The sequence below is a fragment of the Manis javanica genome, chromosome 3, assembly GCF_040802235.1.
Source record: "Manis javanica isolate MJ-LG chromosome 3, MJ_LKY, whole genome shotgun sequence".
Classification (NCBI taxonomy): Eukaryota; Metazoa; Chordata; class Mammalia; order Pholidota; family Manidae; genus Manis; species Manis javanica.
Genome location: NC_133158.1, coordinates 169993346 through 170021153, shown reverse-complemented (window position 1 = coordinate 170021153; position 27808 = coordinate 169993346). Strand labels below are relative to the sequence as shown.

Genomic DNA, 27808 nt, shown 5'->3' with positions numbered 1-27808 from the left:
TCACCTCCTGGTGCCGGGATCCAATGATGTCCCTTCCATGGTGACATCATCTCTGGCCCTCCACAGTTTCCCAACTTGCAGCAACCACTAACTGGTACTGGATCAGACCTAGTTTGCTCCAGGCAGCCAGGCTGCTGCTGAACAGACACAGATTCTGCAAGCAGAAACACTCCAGGAAGGTGCCCTCAGTTTTGAGGTGCTGAGATTCCCACCTTAACTTCCCAAAGTGTAGGAAAAAAGAGCAGAAGCTGTTCGTGTGATATAACAATATTTTTAATATTTAACAAAACATGCAGGTCAATACTCAATGCATATACAATAAGACCAAGCAACAACAAAAAAATTATAAAGCACTATCTAATTACATGAAGGCTTTCAAGCAATTAAGTGTTGGATAGAAAATATGCTAACTTAAAACCCAACCTAGGCACACCACAGTGCCTCAGACCCAATCAGGGACTTTCTGGTGGTAGAAGGGAGAGCCTGCTGTACCCCATGACCTTCAACTCAAATCCCAAGAACCCTTAATAATCTCCATGCCCTAGATTGCTCAGCTTCCTTCTCCGACACCCTTGCTTTTTTTTTTTAATTTCTTGAACCGATTTATCTGTTTATTTCTTATCCCCTCTCAGACAATGAGTTCCATGAGTACTTTACTGAGTTGGTCTAAAAGCATGGCTGTCTCGGTGAAGAGTCTCCAAGTTTATTTTGGCTCTCGGTGCACCCAATTCCTTTGTTTAATGAGCCACGATCTGGTCTTTCCTCAGACATAGTCTGTCCAGCCTGAAGACCCCTGCAAACATCCACCTGTCTCCTTAGAGGTCCCTTTCATAGGCACTGTTGGTGTGAGGACTTTTGTTTTCCCAAATAATGACCCAGTGGTTAGATTGCCCCAGGGCGGGTGCATCCGGCTCTGTGCTGGGGTGGAATTCCGGTGGCCTGGAGGAAGGAGGTTAGGCTCTCTGCAGCCGCGATGCAAACCCAGGGAAGGTGTGTGGCTGCAAAGCACTTTCAGTTCTTGAACATCCAACAGTCCAACCACTGTAGGTGAATTTAACGAAGGGAAGGACCAGCTGTCAGAGTAACAAAGCTGACCACAGTGCCTAATAAGTGCTACTGTCAACTGACAGGGGCCTGTAGCTGGACAAGTGCAGACAAGTGTCACTTGGAAGCATAACATTACATTCAGGCTCATTGCTTTTTTTTTTAAAGAACTGCTTTCAACTCCCTTCCTAGGACTTGCTGTGTTCCATTATTTGGCTTTTAAATGGGTTGCACTGACTATCATGCATAGTCAAGAGTCCTGGAGACCTCAAAGGGAAAGAATTAGGATCAGTGAGCACTTGTGAAATTACGACTTGAGTGTGGTTTTACAAAGTAAAATATAGACATCAAAGCAATTATTTTTTTCATTTTCTTCTATCCACGTGCACAGGTGAGGCTATTTCACAGAGACAGTGTGTCATTTCACTAATACATTATTTGTTCTAACTACATTTAGAATACCAAATATATTCAGGTTGACAAAAAAAAATTCATTTTTCAGCCTTCTAGGGACACTTTCTGGCCTGTGGCAGAAAAAGGACCTGTAGTGAAGAGCCCAGGAAGCCTGGGGGAGAGTCTTGCTGGAATCAGCAGATGCCAAAAGCAGCAAAAAGACTTGGTTTTCTCAAACTCAAATCGCTTCAGTTCAGGTAACAATCAAGATCACGGTGTACAAAAACTCAGATAATGAGCTGGGGGACATTATAAATATCTTTCCCGTATCACCTTTCCTTCATTCAGTATTTATTAGTAGCCAGATTGTGGGGAGGGAGACAAAAATCAAATAGCAGAAAATGATGCCTTTTGACTGACTCTCCTTTTTTCCCTTCAGAATTGTTCTAGGGGATGAGTTGGGAAATAGATAATCAATGGGCTATTGTCTTATAGGAATTTAAAACACATTCTGTCATCAGATTGTGAGAAACGCTCTCACTGGTCCAAATTTAGTCAAAGAGAACAGCGGAGCGAGGCTTTAATGACGGTCTTGAAAGATTGGGTGTCTGGCCGGCAGGAGCACTCTGGGCGGTTATCACGAGCAATTTATTCCTTAGCCTGCAAGTCCCTCCCCTGGTTCCTCATTGGCTGAGTACTACAGGGTTCACATTCTTTCCTGGATGTCGCCTAAGCAAATTATATTTATACTAGGCTTTTTTTTACATTTGTCTTAATTTTACTGGCTTGTTTAAAACTTTTTCTGCATTTTTTGGGAAGTGACGCAATCTTTCTTATCTTAATCTCCCTCCTCTCCCAGCCAGAGTGACTCCCTGGTACATGTTCTGACATGTAGGCTTCTTATTAATACCCTTTTGTTTAAACATTAATTCCTCTGGGAATAAATCACATTTAGTTTTATGCCATTTCTAACAAGATTAAGAAGGTTATTTAAAAAACAAGAAATAGAGGTTTGGAAAATGTGAGCTATAGCCTCTAATTCACATCTGATAACTCAGCTGTTTTGTGATGGAATACTTAGGAGACAGATACATGCAGCCAAGACCCTTTGGCCTCACCACAGGTGAAATCAAGGCTTTTCTAACTTCCAACTGTGAGTCCAAAGCAATTGCGAATCAAGGAAAAATGTCCTTGTTTTATGGGGGAGCTCTCATTGGGGGTGTCTTCTGCCTGTGCTGACATGTCTTGGAGTGCTACACGTAGTCATACTTGGAAGGATGAGATTGTACCTCATCCTCCGTGTGAGCTCCCCCATCATACATCCTCTTGTTTTTGGAGTTGGGCCCAAAGGCAGTGCTGGCCTTGAAGCCTCCAGGCTTATAGGAGGCATTGTGGCCGGAGGCATGATAAGATACTGCTTTGTAGCTGAAAGAAAAGAAAACATTCCATGACAACAGATGTATCTGGAAGGAGGCCAAACCGCCCCACTTACCCTGGCAGGTCTCAGTTTTAGCATGGCAGGCCCAATGCCCCAGGAAAGTCCTCAGTCTTGGGCAAATGGAGACAGCTGGACAACCTAGGCTTTGGGAATCCTGCAGTGGGGCAGAATTTCTGGCTTTGTTTTAGAGCTGGTGGTTAGTAACGAGTAAATGCCCTCTGTTAATCAATTAAAATGAAGCTGAACCAGAAACAATGTCCAGGGGAACATAGTTATGCCAAAGAATCATAGAATTTGTGGGCTGGAAGGTCCTTACATCCAGCCCACCACCTGTAATCTGCTCAGTTTATGGATAAGGTAACCAAGTAACTAAGGCCCAGGGAGGGCAAATGGCTTGTTAGAGGTCACAGTGCCATAGAACCTGTGGCACCAGACTGGGATCCGAACTGCAGGTCCATTTCTCAGCAGCAGTACTACCAACATTTGGAACAGATGCTTCCTTGCTATGGGGCTGGGAGCTGGCCCTTGCATTTCAAGTTGTTAAGAAGCCTCCCTGGCCTCCACCTGCTAGATGCCTAGGTCTTCCACACCTCCAGCCCTAAGTGGCAACAATCAAAAGAGTCTTCAGATATTGCCAAATATCTCCTGGGGGGCAAAATTGCTCCCAGCTGAGAACCATTGAGTTGCAGAATACTGGAGTCAGAGGGAACCTAGAAGGATGTTTTCTTTTTTTCCTTCAAATAGGATCACTCCTAAAGCTACTCAGGCTGAAATACTCTTGTTCTGTTCTTTAGTTCCCTGTAAAAGAAGGTTCATGACCCTTTAGTCTATGAAATTCTTCTATATATGTAAGCTGATCATTCTGGCTGCAAATTATACTTTAAAATGGACTAGGATCAAATGCCTGATTGCATTCAGATTGGGGGACTCACTTGGTTTCCTCGGGTGCCAGACCCCGGCAGGCGATGCACATCATCACACCCCCAATTAGCGTGAGGCCTCCAGCGACCCAGCCCACGAACAGAGCTGAACCAAAAGTATACCTGCGTGGGGAGATATGGCTATGAACGTGACTGACTCAACTCTCCAGGCTCCACCCACTGCCCCTGGCCATGCAGACTCTCTGACCCCCACTTTTGGATTCCATGCCAATCTCCACACATTGCCTCACCCCCCAAGACGTGCTCCTCTGGATCACAGCCAGCTGATCATGTGCCCTGCAGAACAGAACTGGGACTGCGGTTAGTGAGCAAAAGAGCAGTGGGATTCTTGGGCCCTTAGCATCACTCAAGCATAGAATTAATTATGTCTTTAATCTCAGAAGACATTACAGGAAATCCCCCTCCCTCCCTATTGGCAAAGGGGAGTGTCTTAAAGGCTTGGCAAGAGAAGCTCGAGAGAGATGAAATCAGTCTCAAGTTATTATTTCTTAAGGAATTTTGGTCCCTTGAGTTCTTATGGGCCAAGAAGCTTTCATCTTTCCTAACTCAAGTAACCCTGGCAACCATCCATGCAGGTAGAAGCATTATATTCAGAAAGAACTAATGTGAAGTGACCATGCATCCTTTCATTCATTTGTTTACTTATTTATTCAACATGTATTTACTGAGCTCCTACTATGCAGTGCCTTGTATTGGGACACCAGGGTGAAAAAGACAGACCCAGATGCCATCCTCATGGTGCTTCTGCTCCAGCCCACAGTGGACTGCTGACCTGTGGTGGTCTCACTGCAAAGCTGGCACCCTTCCCCTGGGAGGGCCGTCTGCAACGGGACTCAGTTACATCAGAACAGGATTGTCTGAGAAAAAAGTCTCCTGAGAATAAAAGATTTCTGATTTTAAATCGACATTTAGCTGGTGGAGAGAATGATGAAATCTTCAATGACAAAAAGTGTTGGCATGTTAGCAGGCATTTCAATGGTAGCTCCCCTGCAGAAAAGCAGAGCTCAGCACGGTGGGTACCTGCCCATGGAGGTTTCCCTTTGTGTTCCTCAGAGAGCCTGGGGCTCTCTGTGCAACAGAGAGAATCACTGGTATGTTTATAATCACAAAGTAAGAGCATTATACCAGGAAGAAAGACAGTAATAATGTGTGCAGACCTCTGCAACCTAAGAAAATAAGGTACTTTAGATGTGCTTAAAAAGCACAATATTTTAGCAAGATCAAAGTAAACAATATAAGCCTAATGACCTAGTGTAATGTGAAGAGCAAAGCTGGCAGACGGAGCTCGGACCTTGGAAAAGCTCTGGGAGAAAATTTATCTGTAGGCTATTTTTACTTCCTTTGGACTAGGAAAAGGCAGATATTTGGTTTGAGGGCTCTTGCCTTCGAATGAAGATCCTTATCCTGCCCTCTTATCCTCTCAGTGTAGCTGTGGACTTAACAGCTGACCTGTACCTGGGGACCCTTGCGGGATCCGCAGTGAATCTCCTGGGGCAGCCTTGGTCTCTGCCCAGGCACAGACAGAGGCCTTCTCCTTGATATCCCCATAGATGGTTGAGAGACTGTATAATGTTAATCGTAACAACAGTCACTATTTATTGGGCCCCTACTGACACTGCTATAGCCACTTTTATCAGAATTTCATTTAATTCTCTCAATAGCTACTGGGATAGGATTTATTACACCTACTTTACAGATGAGGAATTTGAGGCCCAGAGAGGTTAAGTAACTTTTCCAAAGACCCAGGAAGGACATAGCATGGTCAGAATTCAAATGCAGGTCCCTCTGCCTCCAAAGCCTCATTGTTAATCATGAATCTATCTTTTGTGCATTCAGTCCCTTTCCTCAATTTAGACCTTCTTGGTCAAGGTTAAAAAACTTAAATACTTATTTGGGATAAGTAAAAAACTTAGTGAAGTGGGCTGGGTATAAAAAGATTTCACTTTATTAACTCTGTTATATGGGGGAAAAACCCCCCACAAACATGAGGATAAGCAGCTTCAGAGTTGGGTCATTTGAGAGTGGTGGGGACTGTGGCAAACTGGGGAGCTGAGCTGCCTCTCAGCTGCAGAGACTGTTGCCATATGAGAATGAGAGCCCAGTGCTACCAGATATTTGATTTTTTAAAAATAAGAAATTGGAAAAATAGATATGTGTGTGTGTGTGTGTGTTTGTGGTATGAAATCTCCATAATAGGCACTGATGTGCTTTGTCCAGGTTCCTTCTGTCCCTTTAACCATTTCTGAGTTTCTTTCTAAGCTCCTGGAATCTTTTTTCTTTGCTTCTGGCCCCATGATTCCCCCTGGAGTTCTGGTTTTGGTTCAGCCACTGGAGCCTCTTTAACCACAGGCACAGAGACTGACAGTGCTGAACTCTGGCAGTTTGGGTCCAGGCACCTCTGAGATGTAATTCATGCCCCCCAGCTCCCTGGGATCAGGCCTGAGTCCCAGACTTCATCTGAAGGGCACCCCCAATCCCTACCCAGCTTCCCCTTCCTGAAGACATTACTGGCACCTGGATCCTCAGCATCTGTTTCTCAGGATCTGTTTGTGTGACCCAACCTGTGACACTTCTAATTTTTAAAAGTTGGTGATTAATTCAGGTTATAAAATGAAATGGTTAGGTTAATACAAAATACCTCACAAACTGTGTACAGCATGAAGGAAGGCAGTTTGTAGCTCTGGTCCAGAGCTCAGACTCCAGTTACACTCAGTGCAGCAATGGCAGAGGAGGGCATATGGGGACCAAACAGGGCATCAGAGCCAAAGCCCCATCCACTGACTGCCAAGATCTCTCTTGGAAGCTATGCTGTGCTGTGTGACTTCTGGGTAGAGAAGATGAGAAGACAGAAAGAAGAGGACCAACAGCTGCCCATCCATGGAGGAAGATGCCGGAGCCCTTTCAGAGCTCTACAGCTTCCGTCTCAGGACTGACATTGGCTGCCTGAGGGCCAGGAGCAGGTTCTCGTGAGACGGTGTGAGAGAGTGATGGTGGGCATTAGTGCAGGATGCCAGGTGGGCGGGTGACTCCTCTGGGCAGAGGCTGTGACAGTAGGCACCCAGATACTCCAGACAAGGTGGGTACTTCTAAGTAGGCTGACCAATCATCCTGATTTGCCCATGATAGGGGAGTTTCCCAGGAGTTGAGATTTTCAGTGCTAAAACTGGGGGAGTCCCAGGAAAGCCAGGATGAGTTGGTCAGCGAATATCTAAATTGCCCTTGTAACAAAGAGACCATGGGAGGAACATGGAGGAGGATGAGGGCAGCTTATGGGGATCACTTCCTTCCCATTCATAAAACAAAGCAGGAACATAGATAGGGTTTGGAGCTCCAGGGATCCAAAGAGTGATGGGTTTATTGCATTGTCACACACATCCCACGATGGTGTGGCTGGAGAAATGCCAAATGTATCCACTCTGGAGATGATGTGTCACTGAGGTAAAATATTTACATCAATTTCCCAGGACAAGATCTTTCTCCTTCAGGAATTTGCTACAGCTTCTTGCTATGAAACACGTCTCTTTGAAGTAGCTAAATGCATGCAGGTGTTAGAATTGCTCTGCCATCTTTTGACAGTCCTACCCTCCTTCAGACACCAAATTGTATTGGAGTTTCATCTCCCTCTGCTACACTGTAACCTCTGTGAGAATGGGGCCTTGTCTTTATTGCCAGCATTCATAAGAGCTCCTGGCCCATAGCAGGTGCTCTGTAACACTTGTAGAATGAATGAATGAATGAATGAGAGGAGGAGGCAGCTGTGCCAGGAAGTAACATTACTTTTGTTACCAAGACTGCATCGTGCTCATTTCTATTCAGGCTTTTACCTGTCCCTAGTCACGTTCCCATCATGGAATGGAGACATGGGTTGATGCTCATTTTCATGCCTGAGCTAATAGTGTCAGTTTCATTGCCACACAATAGGGCCTGTGTAAGAGTGTTAGATAAATACTGTGAACTGTCGCTGTATTTCAGTGCAAATGTCAGATCAGCCTCCAGTCATATCACCAAGGATATTTCACTGAAATGAAGTTTATGAATTTACAGATCATTCTTGATTTATGATAAGGAATGGTTGCCTCTGATAATTTTTGCTTTTTCAGGCACTGACAGCCACATTAGGCATATGTGTTTAATCAGATTTTTACAACAATATTCATGATGGACTACTGAAACTAGATTAGGAGGTTACCTGTTCTGAACAGTCTGCACCATCCCACCCAGGCTGGTGTACATGCTGGCTGTAGACATCCAGAAATTAGTGACCAGCATGTTGGCAAACACAGACACTCCAGCGATTGCACAAAGACCTGTGGACAAAGGACCAGAAAGCTCCAGAATCAGGGATCACAATGTTTCTGAGGCACTGTATGCTTAAAGGTGTATAAATGAGCAGGCTGCAGAATATTCCATTCCTAGAGCAGGTCTGTCAATCTAAACATTGATTATTGACTTCCCAGTATATACTAGGCACTATGCTCGGTGCTTGGATTCTCATCTCTCTAATTGTGGAAGGGCTTGTATGTGTCCAGAAGGAGATTTTCCCTGCATCTTGGGACCAGTGATTAATAGTACAAATATTTGGGGCCTTGTTCTTTGATGATGTCAAGAGCTCTTGCCTTAAAATCATTTTATAGAGTCTTACCAAAATAATGGCTTTAGGGATTGAGTCAAATGACTACTTTAAGGTTGGGAATCTCTTAATGCGGTGGGGTGGCAGCTAAGGGAATTTAGCCCTCATGCTAACCCTGTAGAGTACAACTGGATCTTAATCTCAGATATTGAATCTCAGTGTGTAAGGCTGTGATTCATGTTCAAACCATGCTCAATAGGGAGAAAAATGTTTCTCTGCCAGAATAATTTTGCTTTGACATTCCCAGAAGCACATTTGAAAAAGGGCCCCCAGGCTCCTTGTTTACCTGCGATGATGAACATGATCCCAGAGGTCAGTGTCATGTTGGCTTTCGCAGAGTCCTCCATGCTGCCAATGCGGATGCACTTCAGGGCAAAGATGGACACCAGGAGGCCTATGGCACCCAGAACAATGCCCACGATCATCAGGGCTCGCACTGCCTGCAGCATAGCTGTGCGACAAAGGGAAAGACAGTGGGCAGGTAAGACCACCTCACCATGTTTGATTAGGCTCTGGTTTAATAAAGCAAAGCAGCTACAATCAGCCAGCACCAAACTTCCAAGGTACAGCAAGTCTTTAAAATGTGAACCTTGTCATTGTCAGAGGATGTGGAATTGTGGGAAATGCATTTACAGTCCTCTAATTGTGAAGGACATGCACACAGATATATTCACGCTGAGAAAATTATGGACCACTGGAGTTGGGAGGAACAATGGAATTTAGCTATTTTATTTCCTCAATTTAAAGCTTGGTAATCTGGGGTCCAGGAAGGTAAAATGGCTTGACTCAGGTGACATTAAAAAGTATTGAAAGAGCTTATAGGAGAACTGTGGTGCTTTGATTCCTAACCCAAATACATTCTCTAGTCATTTCATATTGGCCCATTGCTTAATATAGTTGTGTCCACCTTAGGAAAACCCAGTATTTATTTAGCATATAAGGATGCAAAGTAACTAGGTGATATACCAAGGGTACTATATTTTTGCCTCTTTCCAAAGGAACTATTAAGGTCATGGTGAGCTATAAGTTTTAGGTATATATAAAAAGATGACTCTATCAATTGCAGGCCCTTCAACATGACCAGTTTTTCAGTTGCACCCTCTCCAAGAATCTATGGAGGATGTAGGTCATGCTCCTGTAGTGACCTCTCCTTCAGACATATCCAAAGTAGCTTGCAGTGCATCTTGGAAGTGCAGTGTCTCATCTCAGTGGTTTATATGGAGCTCCTATAACTAGGCATGGGGATGACAGCAATTAACAGGTCAAACATGGTCTCTGGGAAAGACAGTCATTAAACACAACAACTACTAGCCTAATGACTTCTACAAAAGGAAGATAAATGAGTGCTTTCTGTCTTCCAGATGGAAAGGCCCCTACTGTGGGTAGTTCTGGTAGGGAAGAACTGAAGAACTGTGGGAAGCAAAGCAGAGAGTTCCATCTACCCTAGTTGTCACAGCCAATTGCTACTTTTGATGGAGAGCAATTAGGGGCTTGTAAGACCTTAAGAAATTTAATCCAGACACAAAAAAAACCCTGTAATGTAGGTAGTATTATTACCTCTATTTCACAGTTGAAGAAACTGAGACTCAGAGGTTAAGAAACTTGCCCAAGGACATATATCTAGGGAAAAACAGAGCTGGGGATCAAATCCAGATCTGTCTCAAAATGGACTTTGCTATCACAGTCCATTGCTTTGAGGTACTTTGCTCTGCAGAAACAGGCCAAATTCTGGCTGCTGTCAAGGTACAAGGATCTGCAAGCTCCTAACAGAATGCATCCTCCAAACTTGGAGACTTGGCCATATTATGCCATCCCCTGAAATAGATGCTAAGAATGTATAAAGGAATTTTCTTCAAAAATCATCTCAGGGAATAACCTATCCCAGGAGATTATTTATAAATGTCACTCTCAAGACAAGGGAGCCCTGAGAGAGAATGTTCTCCAATCTCTTCAGGAAGATTTCCATCTCAAATATGGCGAATATCAGTGGAATGGCCAGCTGATTCATTTTAAGGTGTGTATCACAAGGCAATTTGTCCTGCTGGATGAATTGGTGATCAGTGAAACGTATTGAAAAGGGAGAGGGCAGTCATGTAGAATTTGTTAGTCTTCTGCAGTATCTGAGGAATGGAGGCCCTGGCAACTTTCTCACCAGGCATTTCCCTGTGTAAAGTTGATTGATGGTATCCAGCTGCTCTAGTTCTATGCCATTGACCTCCATTCAGATGATTATGGTTCTCTTCTCCCCAAAGAAACCTCTGATTTTAACTTTACTTCTGTGCTGGGAAGAGAATTCTATAAGTGGCCATTATCAGTCTTGGTCCTATTTGCAACTATAGTCCCAGGGTGAATGTGTTGGTTTATGGGCTTGCCTGATGTGGAGAATTTGTTAACACTGACATCTTGGGCTTGCAGTCAAGTTCTGGCACTAGCGCTGTGTGACTCCAGGAAGGCAAAGAGAACTCACGAGGGCCTTGGAGTGGCCCTCCGCATATGGAAGGGATCTGGCATGTCACCCTGTGTTCTCCAAAGCCTTGCCCAATGGCTTTGATGGCCCCACAGAATGCCAGACACAAACACCCCATTCATTCCCTCATTAACAAATGCAAACAGTTGTCATCTACTTGTGTATTCATTTACATCTTTGTGTATTAAAGAGAACGAGAACCATGTTGGTTCAGCTTGTCCAGCACATGTTGGGGTGCTCCCACAGCCATACAGTAACATATTCATATGCTCATCCATGAAGTTCACTCATTCATTCAAGAATCTATAAACTCAAATTATCTTAAAACCCTTTGCCAGATACTGTAGGAGGTATATACAGTTTCATGAGAAATAATCTCTGTCTTCAGACAGTTTACAACCTGGGAAGATTATATTTTACTGGAAATCTTGAACCTCAAATTTCTCTTCACCTTGGATGTACCTTGGCTAAGTAATCATAATAGAAGAACCACTTCCTGACAATAGCTCATAGTATGGTTCTAGTTCTCTTTAATACACACAATTAAGCTGTAAGCCTACGGTTCAGGAAAGCTATGGAGGGAACATTTATGGGGCAGTCCCAGACTTCAGAAAACATCTTCAGGCTGTTCTGTTATTGTGTTACTACCAGAAATCTGGACATATGAGAAGAGGAAGGGACTTTGACTTTCTCTCCATCTTATCACCATGGGCCCTCTGATAAACTTCAAATCTACCCAGGAACCTGTTAGAGATTTCAAAACTGCTCTTATTCTGATATTTTAAGCCTTAAGCTATTCAGAGAACAAAATCATTTATTCCTTTTGAGAAGCACCTGGCAAGGCATCTGGTTACAAAACAACCCAGAGTCAATCAACCAACCATCCAACCAATCAACCAACCAACCAAACAGACAAACAAACAAACAATATTAACCAAGTAGGATAAAGGATGTTCCTTACTCATTCTATGAAAACTTACACTATTCCAAACTCTTGGCAGGTGTGGGGTTACTGGTTCTCTTTTGATTGAGTGGTTCTACTATTTATCCCTGAGAACGTATCACCTAGATGCCGTGGCTGTGGCTGAGGTACAAGGCCTTCCCGATCATTGTTGGATCAGAAGGGTAATGATGCTGCCAGGGTGGAGGTGAAAGCACTGTGTTTGTCTGGTGTGGGGACCTGCTGCTGGGCCACAGGAGCCCTTGGGTCCTGGAGCCCTGGCCAGCCTGTCCTTTGCTTCAGGCCCTCAGATGCCCTTTTGCCTCCACTGGATCAGGTTTGTATGACAAGGCTTCATTTCTTTCCTGTTCTCTCTTGATTGCTACATTTCTTTTAAACACTGGCACCTGCTTTGAAAAACAAGGGTCTATCCTGACCCTAGGCTCCTTTTTATTTCTTACAATTGCTTTTCAGCTTACTCCTACCCCCTTTTTTATCCTATGATTGGAGAAGATACAACATTGGTTTATATTTTGTGGGGCCACTGTCAGAGCCCAACTCTGGGCCTAGATGGATGAACCAAGGTCTTCCCTACTTTGGAGAATCTGTGGGGGTTCTTTGGAGAGTGGGGGCTGTGATGGAGGCAGGTGCCAGGAAGTGGGGGGAAATGTTCTCCATCACTCATTGTTAGAACCCCCCTATGTCTCCTAATTACCATTAGATGCATGATGGTGGCCTGAACTTCCTTTCCACCTGGAAGATTCTACTATCTGAGATTCTAATCCTTCTCAATAGATATGTAACCTGCTCCCAAAGAAGGTAGGTTTCTCTTTTAGCCACCCTGTCTCCTATTTGATATTTTGAGCAAGAGGCATAGGCTTATCAACTGATAACAGTGAGTCAACGGGATCTGTAGACTGATGCCCTGAACCAAAGGTGTGTACAGCATTCTTCCTAATGAACAATGAGGCATTATCAGACTTGAAGGGTGGGCAGGACTCAGGGCTAACAGGAGCAAACAGAAAATGAGAACTCAGCCTTCCCTCCCTGTTGCAAAATATCTTAGTCCCCCAAAGTAGCTATGGACTGACAAGCAAGGTACCTTTGGGTGTGCTTCCCAACCCTGGCTGCACCTTAGCGCCTTCTGGGGGAACTTACAAAGAAATTCTAATGTTTTGGCCCTATGCCTAGAGATTTTCATTTAATTGTTCAGTAACTAAAATTTCAAGGAATATTCTGGGAAACCAGCCCAGCCTTCAAGAGGGCTCAGGAGTAGGTGCTTAGAGTGGAAAGCTGAGAGGAAAGGGAGTTTCTAGGGGCTGTTCTCACTGAGCTGGCCGGGGCGTGGGGGTGGGGCTGATGAGGCGGCGGGGCGCCAGGACCCAAAGGCCTGACCTGGGGCCTTCTTTAGGGTGGAGGGGTGAACCAATGCCTTCAGGCACACTTGGCCTCAGACTGGATGCAGGACGTGCTGGTGGAGTAGTCCAAAGGAGGGGAGCCTAGAGGAGAGAAGTCTGAGGCCAGACCTCAGAGGAAACCCCTTCAGAACAGGGCAGGAGATTCTCCAGAGCCCAGGGACCCAGAATGGACGGCCTTTGTATATATCTTGAAATCCTACAGAGTGATGCGAAACCAGGTTAGCATGGTTAGGCAAGTCTTTTAACCTCACTAAAGTGGAATTTCCTCAACTCTGGAGTGGGACAGAGATATCTCTTGCACAGAGATACTGGGAGGACCAGGTGCTACTTGGTGCCGGCACAGAACCAAGGCAGACTGAGTAAGGAGCAGTTTCCTCCCTCTCCCTGAAAAGAATTCTCTCTCCAACCCCGCATGGCTGAGCGTGCACTAACTGTGTCTACAACTGAATCCTCTCACGTGGTGATAAATAAGGTTGAGGATTTGAAAAAGCCAAGTGCAAGGGAGTTAAAGGGCAAGAGGAGAAGATTTGAGAAGAGGAGGGAGAGAACGGCCTGGACCACAGCAGGGAGAAGATCAGGAAAAACGGGCCGAGGATCTGGCTGGCAGTGGGGCAGAGGAAGTGGCTCCATTCTCACTGTCCTTCCTGGTCGCCTCTCAGGTGCAGTCGAGCTACCTAGCTCTGGCTATGGGTGTCGCCACCAAGAAATGGTGCCACCCCACTGACTAGTCCACGCTAGGGCATGATGTTGTGTGGGTGTCTGTCCCTACTATCAAAGCAGCAGCTTCCCCAACCACGGGCTGAGGAGGCATTCTGACGCTTGGGTCTACCCAGCTTTGATGGTTGGAAAAATCAGGGCAAACAGTCTCATTTTATACCATAGGCCCAGGTTCTCTTGGGCTTTGTAGATGTGTTCTCAGTTGTCTGTGGGGTCTCCTTCAGATGTACGATGATGTGTACACATTTAGATGTTTGACCACATATTTAAAAAGGCACCTTTGTGCTAAAATTGTCTCATTTTTGAAGAATGGGAAAGCAGCTTGGCCAAAAACCAAGAGGCTCCCTCAGATCTCATTTGATCTTTATAACTAACTTATAATCACTCCACCTCTTAGGGCCAGTTTTTTTCCAGGAGATTTTGGAGAAAGATCAGCTGATGTCACGGGATCATGAGCATTAGACTTTATGTGAACCATTCAGCCAAGAGTAAGAATAAACAAGGCAGCTCCTTCAGAAAGGAGTTCATTTTTGCAATTAATTAAGAGCAGTTTCAGATTGTTTTCCCTTATGGATTTTAGATTTTGTGGAAATATACTCTGCTTAAACGTGATTTTGTGAAAACCTCCTGTTCCCATGTGCATAAATATGACTGAGAGGTGGATGAGACATGCCCTGGTTCTCCAGTGGCCATTGATTTTTCACACTGAGGTAGAAAGGGGGAAATATAGTCAACTATATGAAAAAAGTCTAGATGCTCAGTACCAAAAAAAGGGCTGAGAACCGGGGAAGTGCTCAGAACACAGGTGGAATGGAGATGGAAAGGAGAAAAAAAGGACCCCTAATAATCTGTGCTTTGCTTATTTGAGTTCATGAAAGGTATTTGGTTTTGGAAAAGAAAAAAAAAGTCTGAAAGATCAAACGTCCTAACTGTGAGTGCTGGGTGGTGCAGACAGGGCAGTAATGATTTAATGATGCCAAGAACCAGGTCTCATAAATGGGTCACAGAGCACTTTCTCACAAATGCCGTATTGTGAGGCGTTTCACACATGGGGAAAGCAAGGTCAAGAGATGTAGGTGGCCAAACTAAGCTCCCAACCCCAACTTACTGCCCACTAACTGTAAGCCCCTGATACTGCCCCAAATTCAGTCTAAACATTTACAAACACAGTAGAAAAACCATTACTTGACTATGATGTTATCACGGAGCCAGGGACATGAGTTTGCCAGGCGTGCCTCCTCCCCACCCCGCTCACTGACTGCCCTTTGCTTTTCCCTTTCACTGTCCCCAGGGACGGGGAATGGTAATGACATACAAGTCATCACGCTTCCAACTCAGTATTCCTAACTGTGCATTGTTATTGATATTGCTAAATGGGTCACGATGCTCATGCACCTTCTACTCTCTTCATGTTCAAGCCTAGACCAATCTCTTCAATTCTAAAGGCAGTCGCTTCTAGCTGGAATGTAGAAACAGGGCCTGAGCATGGGGCAGGGGAAAAAACACAGAGTTGGAAGTCTTTCAGCCCTGTGCTCGTATCCTGCTTCTGCCATCTTCTTGCTATTGGAATCTGGGCATGTTACCTTGTCCCCCTGAGACTCACTTTCCATTTTTGTACAAATAAAGCTAACACCTTTTTCCTTAATAAGATTAAACTGGAGAGTCTAAGTAAAGTTCAGTAAGAGGTAGCTATTTTTATTTCTGGACATTGTCCTTAGAGAGCTACTGCATGCCACATTGTTTGGAATAGGGTGAGAAGGAATCCTGGGCTAAATATTATACAGAACTGGTAACATACAGGTAAAGAATCCTGCAGCTACTGCCCTTTACCTCATTTATCTATCTGTAGATTACATAATACAGCTAGTGGAATGGAACTAAATGATTCTATGGATGTAAATTCTAAATAAACATAATACATTTTAATCAGTGAATGGAAAGAGACATTTTTGCAAGGAAGAGTGTTCACTTAGAAAGAATTGAATAATTGATAGTGATTATTACGATTATTAACTCAAGTATTAGAAGGGTATCAGCCTCACGCCTTCATAGCACTTTGAGGCTTACTTCTCTTCTGGGGAGTGATACTCCCCTGGGTTCAAGTTCAACTCTCTACATCCTTCCATTTCTATCTCCAAGCATTTCAACCAGCTCCTTGGCTTCATGTCCTTCTTCCCTAAGCTCCATGTCATGCCCAGGAGAATGCTTTCAGCAGCTGTTTCTGATGGCCGAGTTCCCTGTAGGTGCTAAGCCTGGGTGGTTTTATCTATGCCTTTCAGCTCCCTCAGGAGCCACAGATGTCCACGAGCCACCCTCTAACCTCCTCTGGCTGCTTCACCTCATGTCCCTGCCTTCAGCTTTTGAGTTTCTTTCAGCCTTTCCCTCCTGGTAATCTTCCTGCCCAACCCTTACCTCAGTTGCCCAAATCTTAAATTATCAAACAAATATTTGCATTTCGGGATGCCAGTTTACACTGTAGTCAGTCCTGCTGCATGGGGCTGGCTATTCTTAAATTCACATTATTCTCCATTGTCACAGATTATCAACAATTCAAAGCGTCTTGTTTTCTGCAAACTCAGTCTCCAAAAATGTCTTTCCTAGCTTTTGGTGCAGTCCTGTGCCCCAGGCCAGACAGGCAGGACTGGGGTGCACCCCTGTGATGGCTGCTGGGGCTTGTCAGCATAACCCCTCCTCCGTGGCTTTCTTCCTCTGAGCAGACTCTGCCTCCCTAGTGTCCCAAAGCAGGTCTTGCTTAGTGATCCTGTCAGTCCTGCAATGTAAGTGGTCCTAAAAATGGAGTAAATATGCAACTTTTTCTACTCTTCTACCTATCTTCTATTTTCTTTCTGAAAATGATGATGAATTAGGTGAATTGCTTTTCACAATTCAATGTCAAGGGCTTCACAGATCAACAGTTTCATGCAAATTTCTTCACAAGAGGTTTGTTTCAGAGAGGGAAAACCCAACACCATTTTCCTTTCCTCACCAAACTCACATCTTGGCCACTCCTTGGAGCCACTAGTTGGTGGGACCTTTTATTTTCTTTTTGCCTTTAAAAAAATATACAAATAGAGCTTCCATAATATCTAGAATGCCAAGTTTCTATGATATGTATTTGAAACATTTATCTGTATTAGGAGCAGAGGTTTAGCTTATTCATCTTCATGGGTGAAAGGATATCTCATTATAAGTTATTGTCTCTAATTATATTTATGTTCTGAAATTATTATAAGATAATTATAGTCCTATAATTATATTCTGACACATTCTTTTCAGGAGTGCATACCAGAACTTCTCAACACAAATGCAGAAAAAGGATATTTATAATTTAATGGCAATATACGTTTTTCCCTCACCTACAGAGACTAACTTTTCATAGAAAAACTGAATTGAAAGTGAAATGAAATTAGCTCTCAGTAAACTCTGGCTATAAGAAAACACCATCCAACTTGCCTACTCCCATGTGTATGGAGGCAGGAGCACCTCACATGCACGTTAAGCTTCTCCCTGAGGCACGTCAGTCTAGTAGCATGAGTAAGAGCCACGCCCTTACAATAGACCCATTCTTTTGGTGACCTGCTTCTTTACTATCGAGTCCTTTGACTTGAGTATGAATTCTTCCATACTCTCCCATCTGACCTAAGCCCTCTTTGACATAGCGCCAATTTCTGTTCTTATTCACACCTTTTCTGCTGAGCTAACCCTGCAAGGGTCCCCCCCAGAGTGGGAGCGCGGCGCAGGCTCTGCGGCGATTTCCTAGTCCTGGGTGCGCTGAGAGCCACGACCGCTCCCTTGCGCTCACCTGGTCGGGCCCCTGTGCCCCCGGCGCCTACCTGGAAGGCCCAGGATGGTGAAGTAGGGTCGGCACTCGGTGAACCCCGAGCTCTGCCTCACGCAGCTCCGCCAGAGCCCTTGGTACTGGAACACGGAGGTGACGGGGTTGTCGTACAGGTCCTGGGTGCTCCACATGTCCATCCCCGTGGCGGCAATGCAGCCCGCCAGGCCCAGGATGGACAGGAGGAAGCCCACCCCTTGGAGTGTGGTGGTGGACATGGCCCCGGCACCCTGCCCTCCGGCCGCCACCCCCGGAGCAGCTGCCCGGGTGGAAGGTGCTGGCCTGCTGGGCTCCTGAGGGGAGCTGCCCTAATCAGATGGCTCTCCGCAGTTCCTGGTGTTTGCTCACAGTGTTTTCCTTAGATAGCTGGGTTTCACTCTTGGTTCAAGGGCATTATTTTTTCATTTCTTAGGGAAGTGGCCCCAAGAGGCACTTGGCCCGTGGAGCTGTGCAGACCCTGGTGGTTTGAGGGCAGAGTTGCGAGCCGACGCCCTTCCGTCGTTCCGGCCCCCAGCCCCTCAAACCCCCAGCACGCCTGCCGCTGGGGGAAAGCTGCCCGGCCCTGCCCGGCTGCAAACCCCCACAGGCCCTTCCTTTGGCTCTGCTCCTCATGCTAAACCACCGTGGCTGATCTCACTAAGAAGAAGAAACACAGAAACAAAAAATCGCGCGGAAGCCCTGTGTCTTAAACCAGACTTTCTTATTTCTCCTCACAGCTCATAAACTTTTCACTTATATTCTTACATTTCGATCTTAGATAAATGGGTAGGGAAGGCATTATTGTGTCCCACTCCTATTTTGTGGGGCTGGGTGAGTCAAGTGAGGTGCAGGAAGTTAAGGAACTTGTCCGGTAGCTTGAACCACAGATGCTTTAAGAGGGCAGTGGTGGAGCTCACAGCTCATCTTCTGGTGTGGGGCTCTCTCTTTCCATACGGAGTGGCAGGGGCAGGCAAAGTTGCCCCCACCTGTAGAGACCAGGAAGCCAAATCCTAGAGAGATGCTTTTGGTCCACAGGTACTGGAACTAGGGTGCGAAGTCTCAAGGCGTGCTGTTGACCGTCATCCCACCCTTCCACAAGACCCAGGGGAAGAGCATGTGGCAGATACAGAAGGTTCCACGAAGGCCAGAGAAGGGTCCAGGGCTGGCTGGCCAAAGACCCTGACCTGGTTACTGAGAGGCCTAGAATCTGCGCCTGATGCTGCCCCTAACGGTGTGTGCTGGGTGATCTAGGCAAACTGCTCAGCCCCTGCAGGCCAGAGTTTCTTCAGCTGTAACAGGTGGAGATTAAACAAGAGCACTTGCACATGCCGTCTTCTACATTTTACGGAAGAGTTTTCACTACAGTTGGTCATAATATCAGGAATTATATAATCACACAAAAGAGAGACTTGTCTTGAGATCAGCCCTTGCATTTTGTCCCCACAGTTCTATTTTGTTAGAGAACTGATCTGTCTGATGCCTCCTGTGGGTTATCTGTGTCTGCCCTCTGAATTCAGGTACATTTTAATTAGACCTTCCCATATCCATATTTCAAGGCCTGGATGCACCTCTACACACACCCCAGTATCTAACCTGTACAGTTTCTCCAGGAAACAAGCCTGTGCATCTGGACATTTCAATGTTATCTTGGGTGCACCCAGTCACCGCTCCCATGGCTTTATTCCCAGTAAACACCGAAAGCAAATATGGAAGGTCTTTCCCCTAATTTGAATGAAGGCAACACTCCCCTCAACCAGTCACCTTCCTTGCTTTAGGTTCTGGGATCAGTGTTTGTAGAGAGTGAAGCATGAGCCAGAAAACCAAGAGTTACTAGCAAGAGTTATGTGACTTCTGGGGAAATAGTGTTGGTGGCTCTGCATCCCCTGACCTGAGCTACAAGGCCAAGGTTAAAGAGTGGGGCAGGACAACTACAAAAAGTGACTGTGGTCTCTTCTGAGAGGGGAATTGACAAAGTAGATAGAAAATGTTGAAATAATTCAGGAATGATTCTGCCATTGTTTCTGTGGACAAAGTCCATTTTACTCATATTTCAACCAAGAGGCAGACTTTTTTCATTAAGAGATCTCTGAGTTTGGTTTCCAGTTGTTCATTTTATGATGTTTATCCAACAGACCAGCCCCCCACCCAATATCTTCACTATAGTACCACCAAAATGGTATACTGAAAATGCAAATTAAGAAAAAGGTTATTACCAATTATCTATTCTCACTCATGGAAATTTTCCCTCCCACTTCCCACTTCCCTATGCAAATGTGTTTATTCCCTATGCAAAATTTCAAGACAGGGTCAGGGGGTGGGGGGGCAGGGAAGTTATTCAGGTAATAATGAATTAGGCTTTCTTTCTTATTTGAAACTGTGGCAATGACTCTTTTTGGACAAAGGAAAAGTTAATTTTAAAGCATAAACAAATTCATCTCTTCCTAGGCAAATACTGAATGAGTAGAAAGAAAATATAGGTCTACACACTTTTTTTATGTGAAATAAATATTGACATGTTTTAAAACATCTGGAAGATGGGATTTGTCACATCCTGGTGAATTTGCTTTGCTCTGAAATGAGTGGACCACAGCTTTAGATATCACTTCCCAAAAGTGAATGGGGGTCCACTGAGGAAAATTTGGCTTCCCTGTTCATGGCAATAGGCTTTGTTAAATGTATCAAATGCATCTCTAGTAATAATGATAACTCATGTTCTGATTATAATATAGAATAATAATATAGAAAATAATAAATGATGATAATTCATGACCTGTTTAATAATAACAGGGTTGGTACAACTTGGCTTAATTACCTTTAACAAGGAACAAAATCTTTTGCTGCTTTCTTAGGGGAAAATCATCCCTATATTCAGGTTTAAATATGGTTCTGGCAGTTTCATTTCAGGCTATAATATTCAGGAGCGTATATTGTCTACTGATATTGGAGAAAAAATTTCCCCCATCTTTTCTTTACCTCTTTTTAGGAATATTAATATGTATAACATTATCTATGGTGACTAGGCAAAAATGGTGGTCATATGGTAATATAAACTGTAATAGCTAAGAATATGGGAGGAAGTAAATTAACATATTAGCAGGACAAATAATTGATACCTTATTAGCTTTTTCTTTAAAAATATCACCACATTATATATCACTAATTTCTGATTCTATCTTTTGTTGTCATGATAAAATATTTGAAAGTAGAGAAAATTTTAACAAATCACTCAAAATTTTAAATCTAGACAAATTATTTGGCCTACTTCCTTTTTGTTCCTTCTCTGTATGTATTTTTTACATGATTAAGGAATAATACAAGTTAATGTTTTGCTTTTTTCACTTAATTGCATATATGTGCAGTTAAAACTCCTTATACACAACATTTAGTATATTTAATATTAAACATTTAATTTTATATGAGCAAATTAGTATTTTGATATGCGTATATATACTCCATTATATAGAAATGCTGTTATTCACCTAAACAACATCTATTCTTATGCAGTTAGATTTATACCCCTCCCCCAGGTTTTTCTATGAAAAACAATGTTACAGTGAACATCTTTGCAAAACTCCTTGCCAGCATTCCTGATTACTGTTTTAGGATAAATTTCTAAGGCTGAAATTACAAAGTTGAAGGGTGTGAGGTTTTAAAAAATCTTTTCTATATAGAAACAGATTTTTTACTATGAATTTTATTCCCAGCAGTATTTGAAAAATATTATCTCACTACACCCTTACCTATGTTGTGAATTTGTTAAGTAATACAGATCACATGCTTTAATTTGCATTCCTTTGATTACTAATGAGTTTGAAACTCTTTTTAAGAAAATATTTATGAAGAACTTGTTTTTTCCTTTTCCTTTTTTTGAAGTTTGCACTCCTTCCTCATTTATTGACTGGAATTTGAGCATTTTGTTATCAATTTATCTGAATTATTTATTTGTTAAGGATCTTAATATAGTGCTAAAAAGATCTTTTCCTGTTGATTATTTGCTTTTTAATTTTTTTCGTGGTTTTAGAAAAAATACAATATATTCCATTTCTGTGCTCCACAGTATCTGGTGCATAACATGTGCTTAATTAATATTTGTTGAATGATGTAGTCAAATGAGTTTACTTTTATGTTTTCCTTCATCATTTCTATGCTTAGGAATTTATTTTCAATTTAAAAGAATAGAAAGTTATTAGAATTTTTTAGAATATTAGAACATTTAAGAGTATCTTATGTATTTTTACATATAATCAATCTGGAATCTACTTTGGTATATATGTCAGTTATTACTGTAATTCTTTTATTTTCCCTCAAAAAAAACTAATCAATAATCCCTGCAGCACTTACTGAAAAGCCTTCCCTTTCTCCACTGCTTTGTAAAACCTCATCTATCTGTACTAAATTTGCACATGTCTTTCTAATGTTAGATTTTGTTCTATTGACGTACCTGTCCATCTTGGGCCAAAATGCATTTTTAATGATCACAGCTTTGGAATTTGGTTGAATATCTGGCAGTTAGTCCCCTACTTTTATTTTATTCTTTTTTTTTTTTTGGAAGATGCAATTATTTATTGAAACAAGATTTTCTTAGAATTATTATAAATCACACATTTTTATAAATGTGTTTAATTTTGGTTTGTTTCCTTTTTTTATTTTGGTATCATTAATATAAAATCACTTTCATTTTCTTCTTAAAAAAACTTTTAAAAGTTAATTTCATTTGTTTCTTCTTATAGAAAAGCATTCTGTCAAGTTTCCAAAGGAAAATTCTCACTGGGATTTTGATTAGAATTCCTGTAATGTAGCTTAAGCTTTGGAGAAAGTCTGCCTGGGTTTGAATCTTCACCTTGCCATTTACAGTGACCCTACAGTGACATTAGGCAAATTCTTTACCCTTTCTGTGCTTCAGTTTCCTCTTCTAGAAAATGGAGCTAACAATACTACTTACCTCGTAGGATTTTTGTGAAAATTAAAATACGTATATACAAGTTATTTATGTAAATTTGTTATTACATAAATCAGGTATATACATATATGTTAATTTAACCAACTAATGCCTAACACATAGTAAGGTCTCAATACATTTTATTATTATCAATATATTATTTATTTTATACATTAATTAGGGACAAATTCACTTCTTTATAATATTCCTATCTAGGAACCTGTACTATATATTTCCATTTAGTTAAAGCTTTAACATTTTTCTTAATAAAGCTTCTTTTTTCATTTTGATTCTTGCCAAATATTTAAAGATATTATTCCTAAGTGTTTAAACATTATACCAGTGCCCTGTGTTGCCCCCCATCCCCAGTTCATATTACACCCAAAAAAATTAAGTTACTTTAATTCTCATAACACATTACACTCTCTCATTCCATTGTATCTTTTCCAGATAATAATGGTTTCTCTTCCTGGAAAACCCTTTACCTCTTTATCTTCTTGAGTAACTCATACATGTTGGTAACTCAGCTCAGCTTTCATTTCAGTGGCAAGGGAAAGGACATCAAAATGAGTATGTTCCATATACACAATGGAATATTATTCAGTCATAAGAAGAAAACAAATCCTATCATTTGCAACAACATGGATGGAGCTAGAGGGTATTATGCTCAGTGAAACAAGCCAGGTGGAGAAAGACAAGTACCAAGTGATTTCACTCATATGTGGAGTATAAGAGCAAAGAAAAAACTGAAGGAACAAAACAGCAGCAGAACCACAGAACCCACGAATGAGCTAACAGTTACCAAAGGGAAAGGGACTAGGGAGGATGGGTGGGATGGGAGGGATAAGGGTGGGAAAAAGAAAAGGGGCATTACGATTAGCATCTACAATGTGTGGGGGGTCGGGGTGGGCTCTACAACACAGAGAAGACAAGTAGTGATTTTACAGCATCTTACTACACTGATGGACAGTGACTGTGAAGAGGTATGTGGGGGGGACTTGGTGAAAGAGGGAGCCTAGTAAACATAATGTTCTTCATGTAATTGTAGATTAATGATACTGAAAATAAAAACAAAAATAAAATTTAAAAAACTTTTTTTAAAAATGAGTATGTTCCAGATCCTCAGGCTGGCCACTTACGGTCTATGTTTATGTTAGTGTTTATGATCCTATTTCTGCCAGGGCCCGGTGAGGTGATATCCTCCATGAACAAAGGGGTCATTCTAGCTCAGACAGGAAATGGAGTCAGGGAAATATCCCGCACCTTGTGGTACTGGCACGCCAAGCTCAGACACCTGCCTCCTGGTGGTCAATACCAAATCAGCATCACCAGCAAGGATCACACTGTCCTGTCCTTGCACATACCTGACTGCAACAGTTAGTGGCAGTAAATACCCAGCAGAGAACCTCCCCTCCCCAATTCCAAAAATAACTGATAGCCTTAGAACCCACATTATAGTAGTTCCTCCACACAACCTTCCCACAGGTGAAGAAGACCACTGCAAAGAGCTATCAAGTCAGACACCTCATTACCAAGACATGATGGAACAATGAAGTTGTGGCTAAGTGTGAGACATGAGTACCTTATGAATGCCACTCTACATGAATAGAGGATCTGCATTAACAATATTGAAGTCAAAACACTGAAACCGGTGAAATACAAAAACGGGCTTGAGGTTGTATCTTTGTCCTGTTAAACTCCAAGTGTAAAATAACGCTACCCCTAACAGCAAATGAATTTTGAAATTTGGGTTTATTAGTTTTTTTAGTGTTACTTGTATTATATGTTTAAATGTGGTTTTTTACTTGTATAATATTTATATGCCTTAGGAATTTAAATCTATTGTTATATGTGTATATACTAAAGGGACATAAAAATAAATACAATTTAAATCAACATTGAGAGTCTGCAAGAACTGTTTCTTTTAAAAGGGATTCCTGCAAAATTCTGGAGCCCTGACAGCTCCAGAAAGCTCTTCTCTCTCTCTCTCTCTCACACACACACACACACACACACACACGCATGCACACTCACATGTCCTTACAGAAAGCCTAACAGGCAGTGTCAGTCTGGCCCAGTTTTAACTCTGTGAACTTGGGTAAGTCACTTTGCCCTCCTGAGTCTTCATCTGTAAAATAAGTGTGGGGGTGTTGACAGCTGTTGTCAGCCCAGGACACCTGCAAGGAGAAGTTGGCACCAGGCTTAGGCAAGAGATGTGGATAGAGGGCACCTCTGCATTAGAGATTTCTGCTTTGGGAGAAGAGAGATTTCTGTCCGAGTCTAAGAGCCCCAGGGCTGCCAGTTAGGGCTGTGAACCAGGGCAGGACAGGGTCTGAGCCCTGTCACCATCTGTGTCTGACCTTGGGCTGGTTAGCCAGATTTAGTTTCCTTGTTTCTGAAAGGGTGATAATAGTAGCACCAAGCTTACAGGGTGGTTTGTAGAGGTTACCCAAAACACTGCTAGGCATTGTTTACCCAAGTGCTAGTGTGTGATTTATTGTTGTGATTTGCCCTTTGTGAAGCAGTATGACCTCCTCAGATGTCACACGGGTGCTCTGAGAAGTGTGAGGTCAGCCCTAGGTTGATTCCGCCTGCCATGGCCTCTAGCTCTGTGTGGACTCAGGTCCTCACGTCTGGAGAAATTCTGGGCATTTTGCATTTGAGGTGAGGGAGAACCCCAGGAGCAGGTGGTCAGACCCGGAGCTGAGGAGAGGTTGTCAGGACATAGGGATGTGGCAATGGCTCACCTTTCCTCCAGACTCCAGTGGAGGGAGATCCCACCTGTGACCCACTGTCCTGGCTCACAGTCTATAGTTTCTGCCCAGCCCCTTGGCGTACAGTACTCTCCATAACTGTCCCCACAGAAATGTTCTCCCCTATCTGGGGTCATTCTTTCATTTTGCCCCAAATAGGCCTTGGGTGGCAGCACCCTCATGCCTTTGCCCACATTCTTTCTGGTTCAGTGAGGCTGTTCCCTCAAAATCCTATTCCTTTCAAGGGCCACTGTAGTCTTCCTCCTCTGGGGAGCCTTCCCTGAGCAGTTCCATCCTTGTCTCCTCTCCACAGCACTGGCCCTCACTTGGCACCCCGCCATGCCTAATCTGGGTGCATCCACAGTATCCTGAGGTTATAGGGTGCTCTCCACTGCTAAGCATGGAAGATACAAAATAACGAACTACTGTGTTATTGAAATCCTCACGTTTCACTTTCCCTGCACGTCTGAGTCTTGGCCCTGCAGGCAAGGGGCAAGTTCCTGGACAGGAAAGCCCTGTTTTCTGGTTCTGATCCTCCTCACAATGCCCACCTTAGGTCAGTGCCCCTCTCAAGACTTTGATCTATATTTACGGAAGGAACAAGGAACTGGAAATAAAAGTGGCATGTTTATTCATTGTCTTACACTGTTACCTGAGTGAAAGATACTTTTAACATTTACTCTTTTTTTTTTTTTTTAACATTTTTGACATCTGCTCTTGAGACTTGAGTTTTTCTTCAAGTCAAGACGACCACACAAAAGCAAACACACACACATGATCCTTGTGTGGCCCATGTGCTCATCTGGGGAGGTGGGAGTCACAGCTCACAGATCTCTGCCCCATACAGCATAGCTCACTTGCCCCAAGAGGCCTCTATTCAGAGTGCCCTGAATCTGCTTCCATGTGGCCAAGATGTCCTGGAGGTCAGGAGCCTAGAGCCACAGAGAAGGGGGCCATCTGGCACACCCCAGAAAAACACAGCACTGGGGCCCTTTTCTCCGTCCCTTTCCTTGGCCCCGTTTCTGTTGCTGCTGTGTGCTTAGCTTCCCTGAAGCTGGCACCAGGCACAAGGGGCCTGAAGACAGAACTCTGTTCAGGAGATTCATAGTCCCCAATTCAGGGAGGGAGGAATCTTGAGGATAAAAGAAGGAAGTGGCTGAAATCTGGGCCTCCTGAGTCCCGGTCCTGTGGGTGACTGAGATTCAGTGCCATTGCTTACATAGGAGCTATTTTTAAAAAGTGTACTTCGGGGAGAGTTAGGGGAACAGGAGCCCTGACAGATGCAGAGAGCTCTTCTCCCCAAGATTCCTGCACCCACTCTGGTGGTGGCTGTTGCTCCTTCCTCCCCAGTGGTTCCTATCTGGTACCTCAGGCAGAGGTCCAGTCTCATGTCCACCTCATCTTCCCACCAGCCACCAGCCTGCCGGGTACTCAGTCCTCACCTGGCAGTCCCAGCAGGGTGAAGTAGCCCCGGCACTCCGTGAAGCCAGAACTCTCTCGAACACAGGAGCGCCACAGCCCTTGGTAGTTGAATACAGCTGTCACTGGGTTGTTGTACAAGTCCTGGGTACTCCATTGGTCCATGCAGGTGGCGGCAATGATGCCCGCAATCCCAATCAACGAGACCACGAAGCCCAGGCCCTGGCAGGCAGTCACGGCCATGGTGGGGCACAGCGTTCACAGAGCGCCACACAGAGGAACAGCCCAGCTCTGAGAGTGCTGAGGGCAGGGGTAGAGTTTTCTTGGAGAGGCTGGGACACACGTCACGAATGGGCCATGCAATAGAGGAGGGGACTCACTGGTGCCACTGGGCTCGCCCTGCTCCTTTATCTGAGTGAGTGAGATAATTCCCGTGACATGGTACCAGGAGCCATTTGTTTTCCACCATATGTACATTCTACTCACTGTTTACCTTTTGAGGGAGTTTCTTTCCTACTAGCCAGGTTCTCCTCTCTAGAGGGTGAAGCAAGTGCAGAGCGTGCTGCCTGGAAGGCCATGCACAATGGCCAGTGGCTAGGCCACAAAATCCTTGGAGATAAAAGGACCTGATCTCTGAGGCCCTCCCGAGGTATCCCTGCTGCTTTAATTTAAACCTTAGGTAAGGCTGGTTACGAGGCAGGATGAAGTACGGCTGATTCTCATTAACTGTGGTAGTTGTGTTCTATAAAGTCACCAGGAACACTCAGCAAACACTGAATCATTGCCCTTAGGGGAACTACAGGGTTAGGCTCCTGTAGTCTCCGGGCACATTTCATTAATGATCAGTACATAAACTTGTTTTGTGTGTTTCTGGTCAAAGACCCCTTATTTAATA

At 43.7% G+C, this 27808-nt stretch overlaps 1 protein-coding gene across 2 annotated transcripts; it reads right to left on the bottom strand.

Moving 5' to 3' along the window:
- Positions 1 to 255: 255 nt before the first annotated feature.
- On the bottom strand, positions 256 to 27505 carry CLDN18 (claudin 18). Of its 2 annotated transcripts, none has more exons than XM_017664003.3 (5): positions 26937 to 27505; positions 8733 to 8897; positions 8006 to 8123; positions 3808 to 3918; positions 256 to 2862 (listed from the first exon to the last, which is right to left on the bottom strand). In XM_017664003.3, the coding sequence occupies exons 1-5, from the start codon at positions 27154 to 27156 to the stop codon at positions 2691 to 2693; spliced, it is 786 nt and encodes a 261-aa protein (XP_017519492.3). In that variant the 5' UTR covers positions 27157 to 27505; the 3' UTR covers positions 256 to 2690. The 2 variants fall into 2 exon arrangements, with proteins under 2 accessions (XP_017519492.3, XP_017519490.2); XM_017664001.3 differs by lacking the exon at positions 26937 to 27505 and adding an exon at positions 17822 to 18159.
- Positions 27506 to 27808: the final 303 nt, after the last annotated feature.